Source organism: Equus przewalskii, chromosome 27 (assembly GCF_037783145.1).
Source record: "Equus przewalskii isolate Varuska chromosome 27, EquPr2, whole genome shotgun sequence".
In the NCBI taxonomy this organism is placed as follows: domain Eukaryota; kingdom Metazoa; phylum Chordata; class Mammalia; order Perissodactyla; family Equidae; genus Equus; species Equus przewalskii.
In genome coordinates, this window is record NC_091857.1 from 29,109,483 (window position 1) to 29,127,517 (window position 18,035).

At 46.0% G+C, this 18,035-nt stretch overlaps 1 protein-coding gene and 1 pseudogene across 14 annotated transcripts in view; both read left to right on the forward strand.

Annotated features, from left to right (window-relative positions):
* The first annotated feature begins 4,786 nt into the window (after positions 1-4,786).
* LOC103560452 (elongation factor 1-alpha 1 pseudogene) lies at positions 4,787-6,693 on the forward strand (annotated as a pseudogene).
* Positions 6,694-15,192: 8,499 nt separating this feature from the next.
* The window catches only part of EVA1C (eva-1 homolog C), a 117,716-nt gene continuing 114,873 nt past the window's right edge, over positions 15,193-18,035 (forward strand). For 5 of the 14 annotated variants that reach the window (XM_070597120.1, XM_008534557.2, XM_070597119.1 and 2 more), the window contains exon 1: positions 16,269-16,832. In XM_070597120.1, coding sequence (XP_070453221.1) covers positions 16,673-16,832 — 160 coding nt within the window. In that variant the 5' untranslated portion in view covers positions 16,269-16,672. Of the gene's footprint in view, positions 15,312-16,223; positions 16,833-17,250; positions 17,426-18,035 lie in introns of those variants that run through there. The other 9 variants (XM_070597114.1, XM_070597116.1, XM_070597118.1 and 6 more) reach the window with 7 other exon arrangements.

Sequence of the window (18,035 nt, forward strand, 5' to 3'; positions counted from 1 at the left end):
AAAGCAGAGAAGAAAAGAGAGGCATCAAATTTGCTTTTTTTCTCCTGTGAGACAAAACTAAAGAAGAGTAGAAAATGTTCCCCTCTCGTCCAATATGGAATAAACGAGTTATAAGTGTGAAACCAGTCTTGATAAAAGTCACAACATAGATAAAATTTGTCTTAAATTCCTGCTCGCCCACCTCCGCACACACGCATACATGGCACCTTCTTGCTGCCCCCATCTTCCCAAACCCCCAACTGCTACAGCTTTCCCGAAACTCATCTTCCTGGAAAATACCTTTTCCAGAATTATTCCTTTTCTTACCTCCCTCCCTATGCTAAGTCCACCCTTCCTCCATAACCTGTTCCTTCACAAAAGCCTTTTTAGCTAGCCATCAGAAAATGAAGAAATTGGATAAATTCCCCATAAGCTGTTGGAGAATAATAACAATTTGCAGCCAACTCATGAATGTTTTTATACTTTCAAACAGGACACTGGGAGGTCACAACCCCTCAAATGAATTTCTAGTAGATGTGTTTTAGTCACTGTGGCATTGAATATGGGCCGGGGGAGGGGGTGTCCAGGGTGGGGGTGGTGGGAACAGGCAGATCATGGACCAGGAGAAGAGGAGCTTCTGAATATTGTGCATAAATCTGTCTGTGAATTCCAGCCATTATCCCATATGTTATATTTTATAATTAGGGGGCATGCTTCAATTTTTAAAAAATATGCTTTCACCTCCATTTGAGAAATATGCACTGATCCTGCTAGGACAATGCCTACAAGAGCCATATCCTCCATAAATATGTATTATGTTTATGACCATGATCTCAGATTGGACTACTCAGAAATACGAGGTTATTGAGTTGATGGCCCTAGTCTTTAAACAACAAAATGTAGCAAAATCCATACCCAATTTATAGACTAAAATATCAGATGACAAATTTCAAAGGTGTTGTGGAGTCTGGTCTACCATCTTAATCACTAGACGTAAATATGAGAAAATACAGAAAAACTGAATAACAATATATTCAAATTAATAGACAGTAAGAAAGCATTATACCTACAGAGAACACGTGGTCTTTTTAAATAACATGGAGCAGTCATAAAAATTGACCACGTTCTAGGTCACAAAGGAGGCCCCAGTAATTCCAAAAACTCAGCATCATACAGACCATGTTCTCTGACCATAAAGCAATAAAATTAGACCCAGATAATAAGAGGATAGGTTTTTTAAAATCCCCTAAGCCTGGGAGGGGAAGAATAACTTTTACCAAGTAATCCTTGGAAAGCAAAAGGGAAATTATGAAAGACTTGGAATGCAACAAAAAGAACACTTTATAGAGCAAAGTCCGTGGGACACAGTGCTTAGAGGAAAATTTATAGCTTAAAATTAATTTATCAGAAAACAAGAAAGGTTGAAAACAAATGAGCTAATAATTTATGTTCAAATCAAAAACTTGGAAAAAGTACAATAGAACCAACCCAAAGAAATATGAAAGAAAGAAAGCAGAGATAAGGACAGAGATCAATTACAGAGAGAATGAAAAAACAGTGAAGATATTCACAATCCAAAAGCTGATTGTTTTTCTTTTTTAAATTAAATAAACAAATCTGTGGCAAGATTAACGGGGAGGATAAAAAGAAAAGATACATTAAAAAACAAAATATAGAAGCAAAGGGGGAAATCAGTACACAAACATAGATTTTAAATAGTAAAGAATATTATAAATAACTATTCACAAAAACTTTCCAAACTAAAAGAAATGAACAAATTTCTGGAAAAGGGTAAATATCCCAAAATTGGCACAAAAGGCACTGGAAAATTTGAATAGACCAACAATCACTGAATAAAATGATATGATCATCAAACCTTTCCCAAAGAATAGCTGATTTTTCAGGTCAGTTCTAGCATTCTTTTGAGAAATAGATAATCTTTACCTTATTCAGTTTGCTCCATAAAACAGAAAAGAAGGAAAGCATCTCAACATCTTTTATGAGACTAGTGTAACTTTAAATACAAAACCAGCTAAGGATAATACAAAGTAAGAAAATGATGGGCTTATTTCACTTATGGACATAGAAGTGTGTAAATAAAATATTAGCTAACCAAATCCACACTGCACTTAAAAAAACCCATGAAATACAAGGATGGTTTAATATCATTTCTACATTTTTCACCACATTAATGGACTAAAGGAAAAAATCAATTATTACCCCAACAGATGAAAAGTGGCATTTGAATAAAAATATCTATTTATGATTTATACATTCACACAAAATTAGCAATAGAAGGAATTTCCTTAACTTGATAAGGACTATATGTACCAAAACCTGCAGCAACCATCATGGATAATGGAAAAACTTTTTAGATGCACATAAATTATGACCAGGAACATTAGGAAAGACAAGGATGCCCACTATCTATGCTATTATCTATTACCAGAGATTCAGGTTAATGAGATAAGGTAAGACAAAGAAATAAGATATAAAAGAAGTAGAAGAGGTAAAACTGTCATCTGCTTAGAAAATGTGACATAAATATAAACTAAATAAGAGTTTAGCAAAATTGTCAGATATAAGATCAAGTTACTAAAATCAGTATCATTATCTCAATAGTAGCAATAGCTAATTTAAAAATATAATAGAAAACAAGACACCATTCACAAAGGAAAAAAAAAACCCTGTAAATATCTCAAAATCAAACTAAAAAAGACTGTGCATCACCTGTGAGGAGCAAATTGTAAAAGATCTGACTAAATAGACATCTATGTTCATGGAAGAACGAACGTCTTCACATTGTAAATTTGGTAACTCTTCCTAAATTAAGTTATAAAACCATTGCCACTCCAATGAAAATTAAGAAACTCAAAAATCATGATAAATTATGGCAATAAAAAGGTCCATGAATGCCTAAGTCAAAAAGAATAAAATGAGTTTTCCTTATACTGCGTGAAGACATGTCTCAAAGTTATAACAATCAAATTAGAATAGTAGTGATAAAAGAATAGACAAATAATCTAGTGGAACAGAATACAGACCCCAAAACAGACCGATGTCATAGAGACATGGGTTAAAAACCCTGAAACTGCTTTCTATGTATCCTGGAGTGGAACAAATAAGTTAATGGAGGGGAGATGATGGGGGCCAGGTTACTCATTGTTGGAGTAGGAAGTTACACATAAGAAGGTAAGGCTAGGGCCAGCCCTTATGGCCTAGTGGTTAAGTTTGGTCTACTCCACTTCAGTGGCTCAGGTTCGGTTTCTGGGCATGGAACCACACCGCTCATCTGTCAGTGGCCATGCTGTGGTGGTGCCTCACATGAAAAAAAAAAAGAGATTGGCAACGGAGGTTAGCTCAGGGCAAATCTTCCCCAGCCAAAAAAAAAAATAGGGTAAGACTAGAATGAACCCTGTGGAACTGGATTAGAGTTGGAGACATTGATATAATCTCATATTTAGCTCAATAGAAATAGAGATGGATAGATACAGAAATAAGTATAGATATGAACTCTACCTGGGTTTGTACAGATGCATATATTTCCCAGCTCTGTTCACTGGTGGGCCCTAGAAGCAGTGGCACTCCAGGAGCAATGAGCACCTCTGGTGCCCAGATCTTGGTTTCTAACACCATTACCAAATAAAAGAAACCAGGGCTCCTCGGAGAAATGACTGATTCTAGGGCTGGGTCAGGGCCCTAGATAAAATGAGCCCAGAGCATCCAGCAGCACCAAAAAGTAAGAAATGCTTAAAATATATATATAAGGGATATATCAAAGGGACACAGGAACCAACCTGAAATAATTCCCAATGGAACAATTTGAGTGACAAAATAATTAACATAGTATTGGACTATAATCTAATGTATAAAATAAATATATATAAATCTATGCAAATATAAAAGATGACTGCATAAATAAACAAATGGGTGAGAAGATCTTCCTTACAAAGTAAGATTCCTTACAAATCTTCCTTACAGAAGTAATCCAAATAATATATGTAGATACTTCCTGATCCGAGAGGTGGAGCTTAATTCATACACACCCACCTCCTTCCCCTGTGTACACTTAGTGATGAGCTTCCAAAGATTAGAGTATGAAAAAGGAAAAATGGTAACTTTATAGCAGAGAAACACAGCAAAAACTATTTTAACCACATGATCAAGGTTATCACCACCAATGATAAGCTCTGTTGCTATGGCGTGCCCTTGACATGCTATGATGAGAAGTGCATTTCGCCTTTACAGTATCCTTCCTCAGACTCATAACTCCAGCCCAATCATGTGAAAGACATCAGACAAGTGTAGGTTGAGGGACTGTCTGCGAAATACGTCACTTGTGCTCTTTAAAACTGTCAAGGTTATGAAAAACAAGGGAAAACTGAGAAACTGTCACAGTCCAGATGAGACAGGGAAACATGACAACTAAATGCCCTGTGATCCCCTGAACTGGATCCTGGAACAGAGCAAGGACCTAGGAGAAAAGCTGGTGAAATAGAAATAAAGTCTGGAGTTTAGTTAATATCAACGTACCAATGCTGATTTCCAATTTATTTCTTACTAATGCACCATATAAGCAGGAAAAATATGGCCATTAGATGAAACTAGATGAAGATGTACAGAATCCCTCTCTCTTCAACTTTTCTGTAAACCTAGAATTACGCCAAAATAAAAAGTTTATTCAAAGCCAAACAAAGACACATGCACATATAGGGACTTGATATATGATAAAGATGGTACCACTTTCTCACAACGTTTGCCACCAGAACATGGGTGTTGTGAAAACCACTGCTGAATCTAAGCCAAAATGGGAAAGGAAAAGACTCAAATCAACATTGTTGTCATTGGACATGCAGATTTGAACAAGTCTACCACTGCTGGCCATTTGATCTACAAATGCGGTGGGATCAACAAATGAACCATTAAAAAACGTGAGAAGGAGGCTCCTGAGTTGGGGAAGGGATCCTGAAGGGATGCCTGGGTCTTGGATAAACTGAAAGGTTAATATGAGTGTGGTATCACCATTGACATCTCCCTGTGGAAATTTGAGACTGGCAAGTATTAAATGACCAACATTGATACCACAGGACACAGAGACTTTATCAAAAACATCATCACAGGCATGTCTCAAGCTGACTGTGCTGTCCTGATTGTTGGTGCTGGTGTCAGTGAATTTGAAGCAGCTATCTCTAAGAATGGGCAGACCCATGAGCGTGCCTTTTTGGCTTATACACTGGGTGTGAAATAACTAATCGTTGGTGTTAACAAAATGGATTCCTACAGCCAGAAGAGATACGAGGAAATCATTAAGGAAGTCAGCACCCACATTAAAAAAATTGGCTACAACCCCGACACAGTAGCATCTGTGCCAATTTCGGTTGGAATGGTGACAACATACTGGAGCCAAGTGCTAACATGCCTTGGTTCAAGGGATGGAAATTCACCCATAAAGATAGTAATGCCAGTGGAATCATGCTGCTTAAAGCTCTGGATTGTATCCTGCCACCAGCTCGTCCAACTGACCAGCCCTTTTGTCTGCCCCTCCAGGTCATCTGCAAAATTGATGATATTGGTACTGTCCCTATGGGATGAGTAAAGACTGGTGTTCTCAAATCCACCTTTGCTCCAGTCAACGTTACAATTGAAGTTAAGTCTGTTGAAATGAATCATAAAGCTTTGAGAGAAGCTCTTCCTGGAGACGATGTGGGCTTCAATGTCAAGATCGTGTCTGTCAAAGATGTTTATCATGACAATGTGGCTGATGACAGCAAAAATGACCCACCCATGGAAGCAGCTGGCTTCACGGTTCAAGTAACTACCCTGAATCATCCAGGCCAAATCAGTGCTGAATACGTGCCTGTGAGGGATTGTCACACAGCTCATATCCTTGTAAGTTTGCTGAGCTGAAGGAGAAGATTGATTGCTGTTCTGGGAAGAAACTGGAAGATGGCCCCAAATTCTTGAAATCTAGTGATGCTGCCATCATTGATATGATTGCTGGCAAGCCCATGTGTGTTGAGAGTTTCTCTGACAGTCCTCCTCTGGGTCACTTTGCTGTTACTGACATGAGACAGGCAGTTACTATGGCTGTCATGAAAGCAGCTAACAAGAAGGCTGCTGGAGCTGGCAAGGTCACCAAGTCTGTCCGGAAGGCTCAAAAAGCTAAATGAATATTATCCCTAATATTTGCCACCCCCATCATCTTAATCAGGGGTGGAAGAATGGTCTCAGAACTATTTGTCTGGATTGACCATTTGAGTTTAATAGTAAAAGACTGGTTAATGACAAGAATGCATGGTAAAACCTCCAGAAGGAAGGGACAATGTTTTGTGGACCATTTGTTTCTGTGTGTGTGTGTGTGTGGCAGTTTTACGTTATTAGTTTTTAAAATCAACACTTGTTAATGGAAACGACCAAAAATCTGTTGCAGAACTTTGAGATCCGTTAAAACAAAGTTTAAGGAGGAAAAAAAGCGGCACCAAAAATCAATGGGAAAAGGATGATGTTTTAGATTACAAAGCACAGCCACAAAGCCCTCCCAGCCTGCTGTGCGCTGCCTCTTGGCAACATGACTTTGACTTTCCTCCCTCCCGAGGGGGAGTTGATTTCTCACATGTCCGGGAGCAATTTGGATTTCGAGGTCTCCAGAAGCAGCCGAGTGCCAGTGCCACAACACTGTCATCTTCTCCTCATTTGACATCTCCTCTCTGAGTATTCCTGGCTTGCTAGATTAAATTGTGACAATTTTGTCCGTTTGCATTATTTCCTTTACTTTCTTTGGTCTTTATTATTCAGTTTACTTCCTTTTGCGTTCGTTAGCATTTTAATTGCAGCAACACTACAATTTTGCTTCCTTACGATTGAAGTAATCTGAGACCACTAATTTCAAACATAATTATATTTTCAGAGGTTTGTTTTGGGCTAACTACATCCTAGGGTGCAGAAAGACTGATGGAATGGCAGGCAGGTGGCCCTGAGTGCTCTGGAGGTGAGTAAAGTAGGTGAGGGTGGTTGGGGGGACAGGAAACACAGACCCCTGAACAAGTTAGGGAGGAGAGCCAGGGCCAACCGTGGGGAGAGAGTGTTCCAGGTAGAAACTACAGCAAATGCAAAGGCACTGAGGTGAGAACATGATCAGAGAGGTCAAGAAACTGCAGAAGGGCCAGTGTGTGGGCAGTGGAGGGAGGCCCAGAGCGGTAAACATGAGGTCAGTTGGAAAGTTGACCTGGAACAGTTTGTGAAGCCCTTGTTGACACGGTGAGGTCTTTGCAGGATTCGAATTGTCTGGTTCTTCAGTTCCCAAACTGGGTGCCAAGGAGCCCAGGGCACCACAAGAAACTCACAGATTGCCTGGGAATGTTCTTATAAGTAGAAGGAAATACAGCAATTCCTGACATCTCTTGCTAACTAACTCAAGGTAGTTCACCGTTTCAACATTAGATTGTCCTCCTTTTCTTTCAAAGATGCCATAGTTTCACAAAGCTGGGGTTTCAGTGGTCACTGCGATAAAAAGCAAGTAGCAAGAAAAATCAACATGGAACAGAAAATGAGGGTGGTGGTGTCCAGTCTAATTTCAAGGCTGGAGAAAGAGCGACATGTCCAACAGGTGCACCTACCCCATTAGTAAACGACTGTGGTTAAGAATGAAATTAAAATACTCTTTCTTTCAATGAACGTGTATTTTTTTCAAACAGCTACTTAGCTGTTATAACATAGATATTTATTAGTTGTTTGGGTCTAGCTATTTAACAATTTTTTTATTTTTTTGCCCCACGGGCACTGTGAAAAATCATTGCGACACTAAAGGTGCTCTGAGCTGAGACAGTTTGGGAAGCTCTGCTCTGTGCCCTTAATTGGAGCTCACTTTCGTTGATTCTGAATTCCTTTCGATAGACTTGGGTTTATTTTCTTTTTGGTAGCTTTAAGCTTTCCCTTGGGAATGATTATTAAAAATTAAAAAAAAATTTTGTATACCCATGTTCAAAGCAGCATTATTCACAATAGCCAAAAAGTGGAAGCAACCCAAGTGTCCATGGACAGGTGAACGGATAAACAAAATGTGGTATATCCATACAACAGAATATTATTCAGCCTTAAAGGGGAAGGAAATTCTGACACATGCCACAACATGGATGAACCTTGAAGATATAGGCCAAGTGAAAGAAGCCAGAAGCAAAACAAGACATACTATATGATTACACTTACATAAGGGACCTAGAGTGGTCAGATTCATGGAGACAGAAAGTAGAACAGTGGTTGCCAGGCCTGGGGGGAGGGGGAAATGGGGAGTTATTGTTTAAAGGGAATAGAATTTCAGTTTTTGAAGATGAAAAAAGTTCTGGAGAAGGAGGGAAGTGATGGTTACACAACAACGTGAATGTACTTAATACCGCTGAAGGGTACACTTAAAAAATGATTAAAATGGTAAACTTTATCACAATAAAAAAATTGGTCTTTGAAATTCATGGGCCACGGTCGCCATTCCTAAGACATAAATTAAGATTCTCACCTACAGAGGGCGCCATTGACAGGTCCCAGTGCATCCCCCTTGGGGGAAGCTCCAGGTTTCTCCTCTTCCCAGCACCGGTGCCCCACAGTCCTCAGCCTGCCAGCCTCTCCCTCACCACCCTGAGACCTTTGCTGAAGGGTTTTTGCTACTGTTGACCAAAGGGAGACCAACTGGCAAATCCATGACTACCCTTCTCTTTTCTTCCTTCTGGGAGAGACAAAGTCACGAGAGAAGCCAATGTGGTCTATACGTTTAACCACTTAAAATGGCTAAGATGCTAAATTTTATGTTGCGTGTATTTTGCCACAGTGAAAAGTAATTTTAAAAAAGTAAAGGTTATATAGTGTGAGGCCTTTGAGGATTTGAAGAGCTGAGATTTGACTGGCATTTTGGAGGGAAGCCAGGCCCCAGAACTCAGGCACGTCACAGAAGGCTGAGAACCAGGGATGCTTCTGGACAGAGGAAGAGGATGAGGAAATGAGCCAGGACTGAGGAGGCCGACAGAGTGGGCCAGAGTGGGTTATGTCAGCTGACAGGCCAAGCTTGGTCTTTCAGAGCCTTCCTTCCTTCGGCACACTTTCCTTTCTGAACGCAGAGAACTGGGTAGGAAGAGTGCCTGCCCCACCCCACCCCCCCGGGTGGGGAAGCAAGGACAAGACAAGAGGGCAGAGAGGGGGTTGGGGTCTCTGGAGCAAACTGCCCCTCGCTCTCAGGGAGGGCTCAGGGAGGGCCAGATTCCCTGCAGTTTTTGCTGAAGGCAGTGAGTCACTGGCAGCAGAAGCAGCCTCAGGGCTTCCACGGGAGGCCAGCACCTTCCAGTCTCCGAGCGAGGAGGAAGTGTCCCTTTTCCCAGGGTGGACTCCACACCCTCCTCCAGAAACTGAGCTTACCACTTTGAATACTTGGGAAATCTCCCACTGAAAACTCCCATGGATCAGAATTCAGTCATTCACAATGCTCCAGGAACCCCCAAAAGTTTGCTTGCGCTGCATTCTTCTTTTACGAAGAGTAAAATATGAATCACATATAAGCAAACTGATAGCACATTCTAAAAATAAACGAAAACTCGTATTTAAGAAAACGTTAGAGAGCGTCAAGGAAGCAGTACAGATTTAGCCCAATTTCCTGAAATCCTACGTCTAATTTAAATAGGTTATGGGCTTTTGGAGTCAAAATGGACTGCAGAGTCCAACTTTTTCATTTTGCAGATGTGAAAAAATGGGAGGCTGGGAGGTCAAATGCCCCCATGGGTGGCTCCTCCGTGAGAGGCTCCTCCGTGGGACCAGTGGCAGAGGAGATGCTACAGCACTTGATCGACGCCCTTGACCTTGGATGGACTGTTGCACGGATGTCAGTTCTGCACCCATATTCTTAAAGGCCTCCTTCCGTAGGCTTTTGGGCCAAACTTTCCCCACACAAGCTTTCTAGTGCAGCCCCTGTGTTCGCAGTCCTCAGCGAGCCGGCTCTCTGCTATTGATGCGGCTTTTTGGTGCCAGCTCTATAAACAAACCACCATTTGTTGCTTTCTAAAAATAAGCCTTTTTAGCTCTGGACAACATTTGGCCTCCCTCTCCTGAGCTGAAAGGTTGGTTTCTTTGAGGCTGACAAATGGGGGCTTATGTCTTCTCCGAACGGTTGCAGCCTGTCTTTGTTGAAAGCCCAAATCCTTCCCTTGATGGTACAGGTGAGAGGACAGCTCAGGGCTGGAATTGGAGCGCCCAGCACACAACATCCTTCGAAATATGCTTGGCTATGTGGGGAGGGAGGTAACCAGGATCTCAAGAAAGAGGGAGAATAGGGATGCAACTTAGAACTAGAAAGAAGGGGCGGGGTTGCTTCGAAAGAAAAAAAAGTCAGGAATTAAGACCTATAACTTACAATGTCCTGCAAGGATGCCTCTCACACACAGAACGAATGTCGTGGCTATGGAGGCACTTCTCAAACTCGTGTGCAAGAAGGGGCAAGATCGCCAAGGGTGCCATCGCATAGAAAGGGACACTTATTTTACTCCATCTCGGCATCCATCCCCTAATTTCTGCGCCTTTGCAGTGAAAGAGGCTTCAAATCCTGCCACAGGTGAGGTGTGAGTCTGCATGCTAGGTTCCCTTCAGAGACAGGGAGATGCCTGCGGTACCAGGGCCGGCACCATGGGCGTGGGATCTGCACAATCACTCAGGGCCCCATGCCCAAAGCCCAAACTGGTTTAACGATCGGCTGTCACTATCTTTTTATTTTTTTTGAGGAAGATTAGCCCTGAGCTAACTAGTGCCAATCCTCCTCTTTTTGCTGAGGAAGGCTGGCCCTGAGCTAACATCGATGCCCATCTTCCTCTACTTTATACATGGGACGCCTACCACAGCATGGCATTTGCCAAGTGGTGCCATGTCCGCACCCGGGATCCAAATCAGCAAACCCCAGGCCGCAGAGAAGTGGAACATGAGAACTTAACCACTGCACCACCGGGCTGGCCCTGCTGTCACTATCTTGAAATTCTTAATATTTTTTTTACTGTGGGATAATTGACATATAGCATTATATTAGTTTCAGGTGTACAACACAATGATTTGATTTTTGTATATATTGCAAAGTGATCTTCACAATAAGTCTAATTAACATCCGTCATTACACATAGTTATAAATTATTTTTCTTGTGATGACAACTTTTCAGATCTACTCTCTTAGCAACTTTCAAATATGCAATACGGTACTTTATGGCTGCCATGCTGTACATTAGATCCCAGGACTTATTTATTTTATAACTGGAAATTTGTACTTTTTTTATTTTTTATTTTTTTATTTTTAATTTTTTCGAGGAAGATTAGCCCTCAGCTAACATCTGCTGCCAATTCTCCTCTTTTTCTGAGGAAGACTGGCCCTAAGCTAACATCCGTGCCCATCTTCCTCTACTTTATTCGTGGGACACCTGCTACAGCATGGCTTGACAAGTGGCGCGTAGGTCCACACTCGGGGTCCAAATCAGTGAACCCTGGGCCGCTGAAGAGGAACATGCGAACTTAACTGCTGTGCCACCAGGCTGGCCCCTGGAAGTTTGTGCTTTTTGATCCCTTTCACCCACTTTGCCCACCCCCTACCGATGCCTTGGGCATCCACCAATCTGTTCCCCCTATCTATAAGCTCATTTTGTTTTGTTTCTTTTTTTTTAATATTCCACATATAAGTGAGATCATATGGTATTTATCTTTCTCTGACTTATTTCACTTAGCATGATGTCCTCAAGGTCCATCCATGTTGTCACAAATGACAAGATTTCCTTCTTTTTTATAGCTGAATAATATTCTGTTGTATATATACCACATCTTCTTTATCCATTCATCCATCGAGGGACACTTAGGTTCTTTCTATATCTTGGTTATTGTAAATAATGCTGCAATGAACATGGGCTACATATATATTTTTTTTAATTATCTTAATGATTTTCGAACAAGGGGCTCCACAGTTTCTTTTCTTTTTCTTTCTTTCTTTTTTTTTTTTTTTGAAGATTAGCCCTGAGCTAACATCTGCCGCCAATCCTCCTCTTTTTTGCTGAGGAAGACTGGCCCTGAGCTAACATCCGTGCCCATCTTCCTCTACTTTATACGTGGGACGCCTACCACAGCATGGCTTGATGAACAGTGTGTAGGTCCACATCCAGGACCCAAACCAGAGAACCCCAAGCCGCCAAAGTGAAGTGTGTGAATTTAACCACTGGGCCACCGGGCAGCGCCCAGGGGCCCCACACTTTTGCTTTGCGCCGGGCCAGTAAAGTATGTAGCTGGTCCTGGTTAGTACCTAGCTCGAAGGGCTGTTGTGAGTATTACTGTTTGGGGAGCACTTTATGACTTGGCTCACCCTTCTTCAGCCTGGATTCGCTTTGGTTGCAGCTCCTCTGACTGTGCTGAACAACCAAGCTATGACTGCTTTTTATTTTTTAAATTCCGTCACAGGAGAGAGTTTAGGGGAAAACTGCCTTGGTGGAAAAGGTCATTCCTCGTCATGCCCCAGGTGGATTTTACAAGAGTTTCCCCTTTGTTGAAGCCTGTGCTTCCCTCCCCATTTTCCTGTCCTGAGTTTTTATTGCACCCCAAAGTTTAGGTATTTGGCTGTACAATATTTAAAGACAAGGAAACGGGACAGGGAGGTCATTGGTTTCCATTTCGTTGGGGGCACAAAGGGACTAGGAAGTATGGGGTCCAGAGAGGAAGAGAAATGGAATTCTTTAATTTTCTTGCACGATTCCAAAATTCTTAAACAAATCAGGTTAGGACTAAAATCTGATTGAAGAGCCATTGGCTGAGGGGCCACGCAGAAAGAAGGCGGGTTCCTCTCTCTTATGTCCCACTCAGTCAGCGCTCGGTCACACTGCACTGCCCACTCTTCCCAAACGTCTTCCCACTTTGGCCACTTTCCCCTTCTCTCTGAGCCTGCAAAGCCCCAGTCCAGTGCATGGCTATGCTCCCCTCCTGACCATCTCCCTGGACCCATTTTGTTGTTATTTATTTATTTATTTTTAAAAAAACAGCTTTATAGAGATATAATTCACATACTATACAACTCACCCATTTAAAGTGTACAGTTCAGGGGCCAGCCTGGTGGTGCAGCAGTTGAGTTTGCATGTTCCGCTTTGGTGGCCTGGGGTTCACCAGCCTGGATCCCGGGCATGGACCTATGCACCACTTGTCAAGCCATGCTATGGCAGGCATCCCACATATAAAGTACAGGAAGATGGGCACAGATGTTAGCTCAGGGCCAGTCTTCCTCAGCAAAAAGAGGAGGATTGGTGCTGACTTGGGCTAATCTTCCTCAAAAAAAAAATTAAAGTGTACAGTTCAACAGGTTTGGCATATTTCATTATTAATTGCTTTGAAGTTTTGGTAAGTACATATAACATAAAATTTACATTTTAACTGTACAATTCGGTGGCATTAACTACAGTCACGATGTTGTGCAACCATCACCACTATATAGTTCTGAAACTTTTTCATCACCCCAAACAGAAACCCTGTACCCATTAAGCAATAACTCTCCATTCCCCCTTCTCCCAGCTCTGGGTGACCTCTAATTAATTTCTGCCTCTATGATTCTGCCTATTCTGTATATTTCATGTAAGTGGAGTCATACAATATTCATGGTTTTGCATCTGGGTTATCTCACATAGCATAATGTTTTCAAGGTTCATCCATGTTATACTGTGAATCAGACGTTCATTCCTTTTTATGGCTGAATAATATTCCACATTTTGTTTATCCAGTCATCTGTTGATGGACACTTGGGTTGCTTCCACCTTTCAGCTAGTGGGAATACTGCTTCAATGAATATTGGCATCAAGCACCTGTTTGAGTCCCTGCTTTCAATTCTTTTGGGCATATGATCCCTGGACCCACTTTTGACCCTTCCAGTCCCGCCGCACTCAGCAGCCAGAGTAATTTTTATCAACATACACTTGATGAGGTCACTCATCTGCTTAGAACCCTTTGCTGGCTTAGGATAAAGACGGAATGTTCACAAGGGGGGGATAAAGGTGGAAGTGCTCACCAAGGTCTCCGGGTCCCCGAGCTCCGGCTGCCGATGTCTCCACATCACCTCGTCCTTCCCTTTTCTCTCTGCTCCATCCATTCTAGACTTCTCTCCATCCTTCTCTGGAGCCATGCTTCTTCTGGCTTTCACACATGCTGGTTCCTTTTTCTAAAATGTTCACCCTCCTCAAACACCTAGCTTTTGCCAGCTTTTTCTTGGCCAACTCTTGCCATCTTTCTCATCCATCTTGCGCTATAAAGGTCCCTAACACCACCCTCCCTCCCTCTGCTCAGATTCCCCTCTTTTGCCTCCTTGGCCCCTTGTCATTCAGGACTCTCAGCTCACTCGGCATTACCTGTTCAAGGCCTGCCTTCCTTGCTGTAACAATGACTAATATGGACTGAGCACTCACTAGTTCCAGGCCCTGTCCCACCCATGTCACTTGTATCAACTCCTTAAAGACTCACAACAAGCCTGAGCACTTCACAGATAGGGAACCCCAGGGGAGCTCTCACGGGTAGTAACAGCGCCCACGCTGGCAGCTGGAAGGAGTGCAAACCTACAGGACAGTGGTGGCAGCCCCCAGCCCTGAGGCAGCATGGGTCCCTTCCTGTGCCAGCATCCCCAGCGGCGCCAGCATCCCTTAGCATGGGATCTGGCACACAAAGCTACCCAATTCGTATCTAAACAGGATGGATGAATGAAAGGAGGGAATGGAGAGTATATGAGGGACCTAAGTTTTGAGAACAGGTTACTTACTGAGTGGCTCCTAAGTGTTAGGTATCCTTACTCACCATCCCAGACTCAGTTTCCCCAATCTAGAAAGCGCATACTAATAAGTCCGCGGGTTATTGAGAAAGTTGAGTATTTTAATGCAGATTTTTTTTTTTTTTTTTAAAGATTTTATTTTTTCCTTTTTCTCCCCAAAGCCCCCCGGTACATAGTTGTGTATTCTTCGTTGTGGGTTCCTCTAGTTGTGGCATGTGGGACGCTGCCTCAGCGTGGTCTGACGAGCAGTGCCATGTCCGCGCCCAGGATTCGAACCGACGAAACACTGAGCCGCCTGCAGCGGAGCGCGCGAACTTAACCACTCGGCCACGGGACCAGCCCCATTAATGCAGATTTTTAAAAGCATTGTGCCTGGCCAACCGGGTCCCACTCCACAAATACTGACGTTTAGCGCTTGCCGCCCCACCCCGCGACAGGGAGGAAGGGGCCGAGAATCCCAATTCAGCCGACCCTGCCCTTGCTGCAACACCGCGTGGGACCCAATGTCATCCAGCCCTCCGGCGTCCTCGCGGTCCTCCAGGTAAGCCAGCGCGTCTCCGCCTCCTCCCTCCGCGCTCTGCGGCGTTTGCGGGGCTGTTCGGGCCGGCCGGGGCAGTGAGCCTGGGCCCGCCCTGGGACCTCATTATCTGCATTTCCGCGTCAGGCCCGCGCGAATTTGGCAGGGCCTCCCGCGGAGTCCGGGAACACTTTATGCGGAGCGCCCGCCGGCCTGGGCCCCCTCTCTCCCGCCGGCGCCGCCTGGCCGGGACGCCACGCGCGGCGCGCGGGGTTTCGGTCGCTGGACCCAGGTTCCCGCACCCGGCGCGCAGCCACGGAGCCCCCACGCACTTGTCCTCGGTTCCCCCGAGCCGGGGCCAAGAAATCAGCTCCTCGCCCACGGGCTGGGCGTCCAAACGTCCACGCCGCGCGTAATCGAGAGGTTCGGAAAGATGCTGTGGCCCATTTTAAAACAAAGCCCAATTATTAGCGCTCGGTGGCTGTTTCTGCCGGTCCAGTGTCAGATCCTCTGAGCGCTACAGACAACCGGCACCCAAAAGAAGCGTAGTCGGAGAGAAAGGCACCAGCTCTGGAGCCATTTGACCCATTTTGAGACCCCTCCCTCCCCCCAAGCTCGTTCCTTTCCTGGCTGCGTAAGCCTGGGCAATGCGCGGGGTCTCAGTCTCCTCTTCCGTGAAATGGGGCTAACTATGCGTGCTTGGTGATTCTGCACACGGAGCGCGGCGGGTCGCAGGGACCTCAGTTCCGCGGTCTCACACCTCCAGGACCCCACCTTCTCGCGTCCCCCGCCACAGCCTCGGCCCCGGCCCCGGCCCCGCCCCGGGGACGCTCGGGCTCCACGCGCGGCGCTGGCTCCGAAGTGCGTCACCGGCACCGGCCGCGCTCCTCCGGCGGCCAGGGCGAGGCTGGCACCGGGCCCGCGCAGGCCGGGCCAGGGGTGCCGGGCCGTCTCCGGGGCGGGGACCCGGGCGTGGAAGGCGCTCCAGTTGCGCGGCCCTCGGCACGCTGTGGGGGGCGCCCTCCGCGGCGGGCAGTGCGCCAGGGACCGGCCTCCGCTGCCGCGGGGCACGCGAAGGCTACACTTTCCCTTCGGCCCCCCTCGTTTCCTCCCGCGCGGCGGCAGCGGAGATTTCCTCTCGGGGAAACTGCGCGGATCCTTCCCAGGGCTTCTGGCCCCGCCCCGGTTCTCCGCCCCCTCCCCTTTGCTGGGCAGCCGGTGCTGGCCCGCGCCGGGAAGGAGGCTCTGGCAGCCGAGGCTGGGGAGTGGCGGGGGGCGGCGAAGCCGGCTGGCCACCAACTCGCCCCGCCATGTGACGCTGTTCTCCGCCCAGCGACCCCCCGCGCGCCCCGGGCCCGCGCCCGCGCTCCGCAGCGCCGCGCACCATGCTGCTGCCGGGACACGCGCGCCCGCCTCCCGCGCCTCAGCCCGCGCAGCATCCCGGCCTCCGCAGGCAGGTAGAGCCGCCGGGGCAGCTCCTGCGCCTCTTCTACTGCACTGTCCTGGTCTGCTCCAAAGAGATCGCAGCGCTCACCGACTTCTCGGGTAAGAAGCGCGGTCTCTGGCCTTGCGCGCCCGGCGCCGCGGTGCGCCCAGGTGAGCCCTCGGCTGGGGGCAGCCGCCCGAAGGGGGCACGGCCAGGTTGGATTAAAGTTGGGGCGCGCTCATAGCCAGTTTTCTTGCCTGGTGTGAGCCGTTGGTATATATAGGTGGCTGCGTCTGGGGTGGTGGCAGGGGAGCCCCTTTAGAAGGAAGGTGGGTAACAGTATTTGGAGTTTCTCGCCCCGCTGTTGACCTCGTCAGTTTCCCGGCATCAGCGACCCAACTCTGAGGGATGCGTGTCCTCTGGAGGCTCCCGAAGCTGAGCCCTTTGCCGCGCCCAGCGCTGTAAAATACACGTGTTGTGGTCCGACGAGCTGCATTTGGTTTACCACCCGCGTAGTCCAGGTGCGCCCCAGCCAGCCTCCCAGGTGTCCACGTAATGAGACTTGCCCGGGAGTTACCTGACCTAAAGTCTGCGCCGGCAGGCTGGGAGGGAACCCCGCGGGGACGGGAGGTCCGCCAGAGAAGCGGTGAGAGATGAGCAGAAGTTTACCGAACAGAGAGGAGACTGAGGGGCATGACTTGATCGCCAAAAGGTACCAGCGTCCCCCCTCTCCAGTCCCAGTGACCCTTAAACAATAACGACTTCCTTCTCCCGGTAAACGGTGAGGCTTTTCTTTCCGGGGACTCGGACCAAGGCTCTGGCAGCTGATCTGAGGTAGTTCTGGGGTTGTAGGTGTGGCGCCGCAAAGTGAAAGAAGTTTCTGGGTTGATGATGGCTATAGGAGCCGCGTTCTTATATTACCGCTGCCCTTGCTCAGAGTCGCAAACGTCCTTGCAATTGTAACAGACATGGGTCTCCCTCTGACCAGGCTGGAGGCCTTCAGCCTTTCCCAGCCCCTGCCCGGCCCAGGAAGCAGCTCTGAATCCCACTCTACCCCTTCTCCGGGATCTTCTGCCAAGTCCAGGTTTTGCATATCACGGCAGGGCCCTGCCAGCAGGGTCTTTTGCAAAATAATCATGGTAAACAGAGTCACTCCTCAGCCCTGTGTGTGCAGTAGACTAGTACATGGCAGAGAACCCTGGCAAACCAGAAGCTGAGTTGAGTTTCTAGTTTACTTACAGAGAATGTCATTGTTAGCTGAGAGCCCTTAGGTCAGAGGTTCTTTGCTTTGAATATTTAATATCAAGGCAGTGTTTCTACCT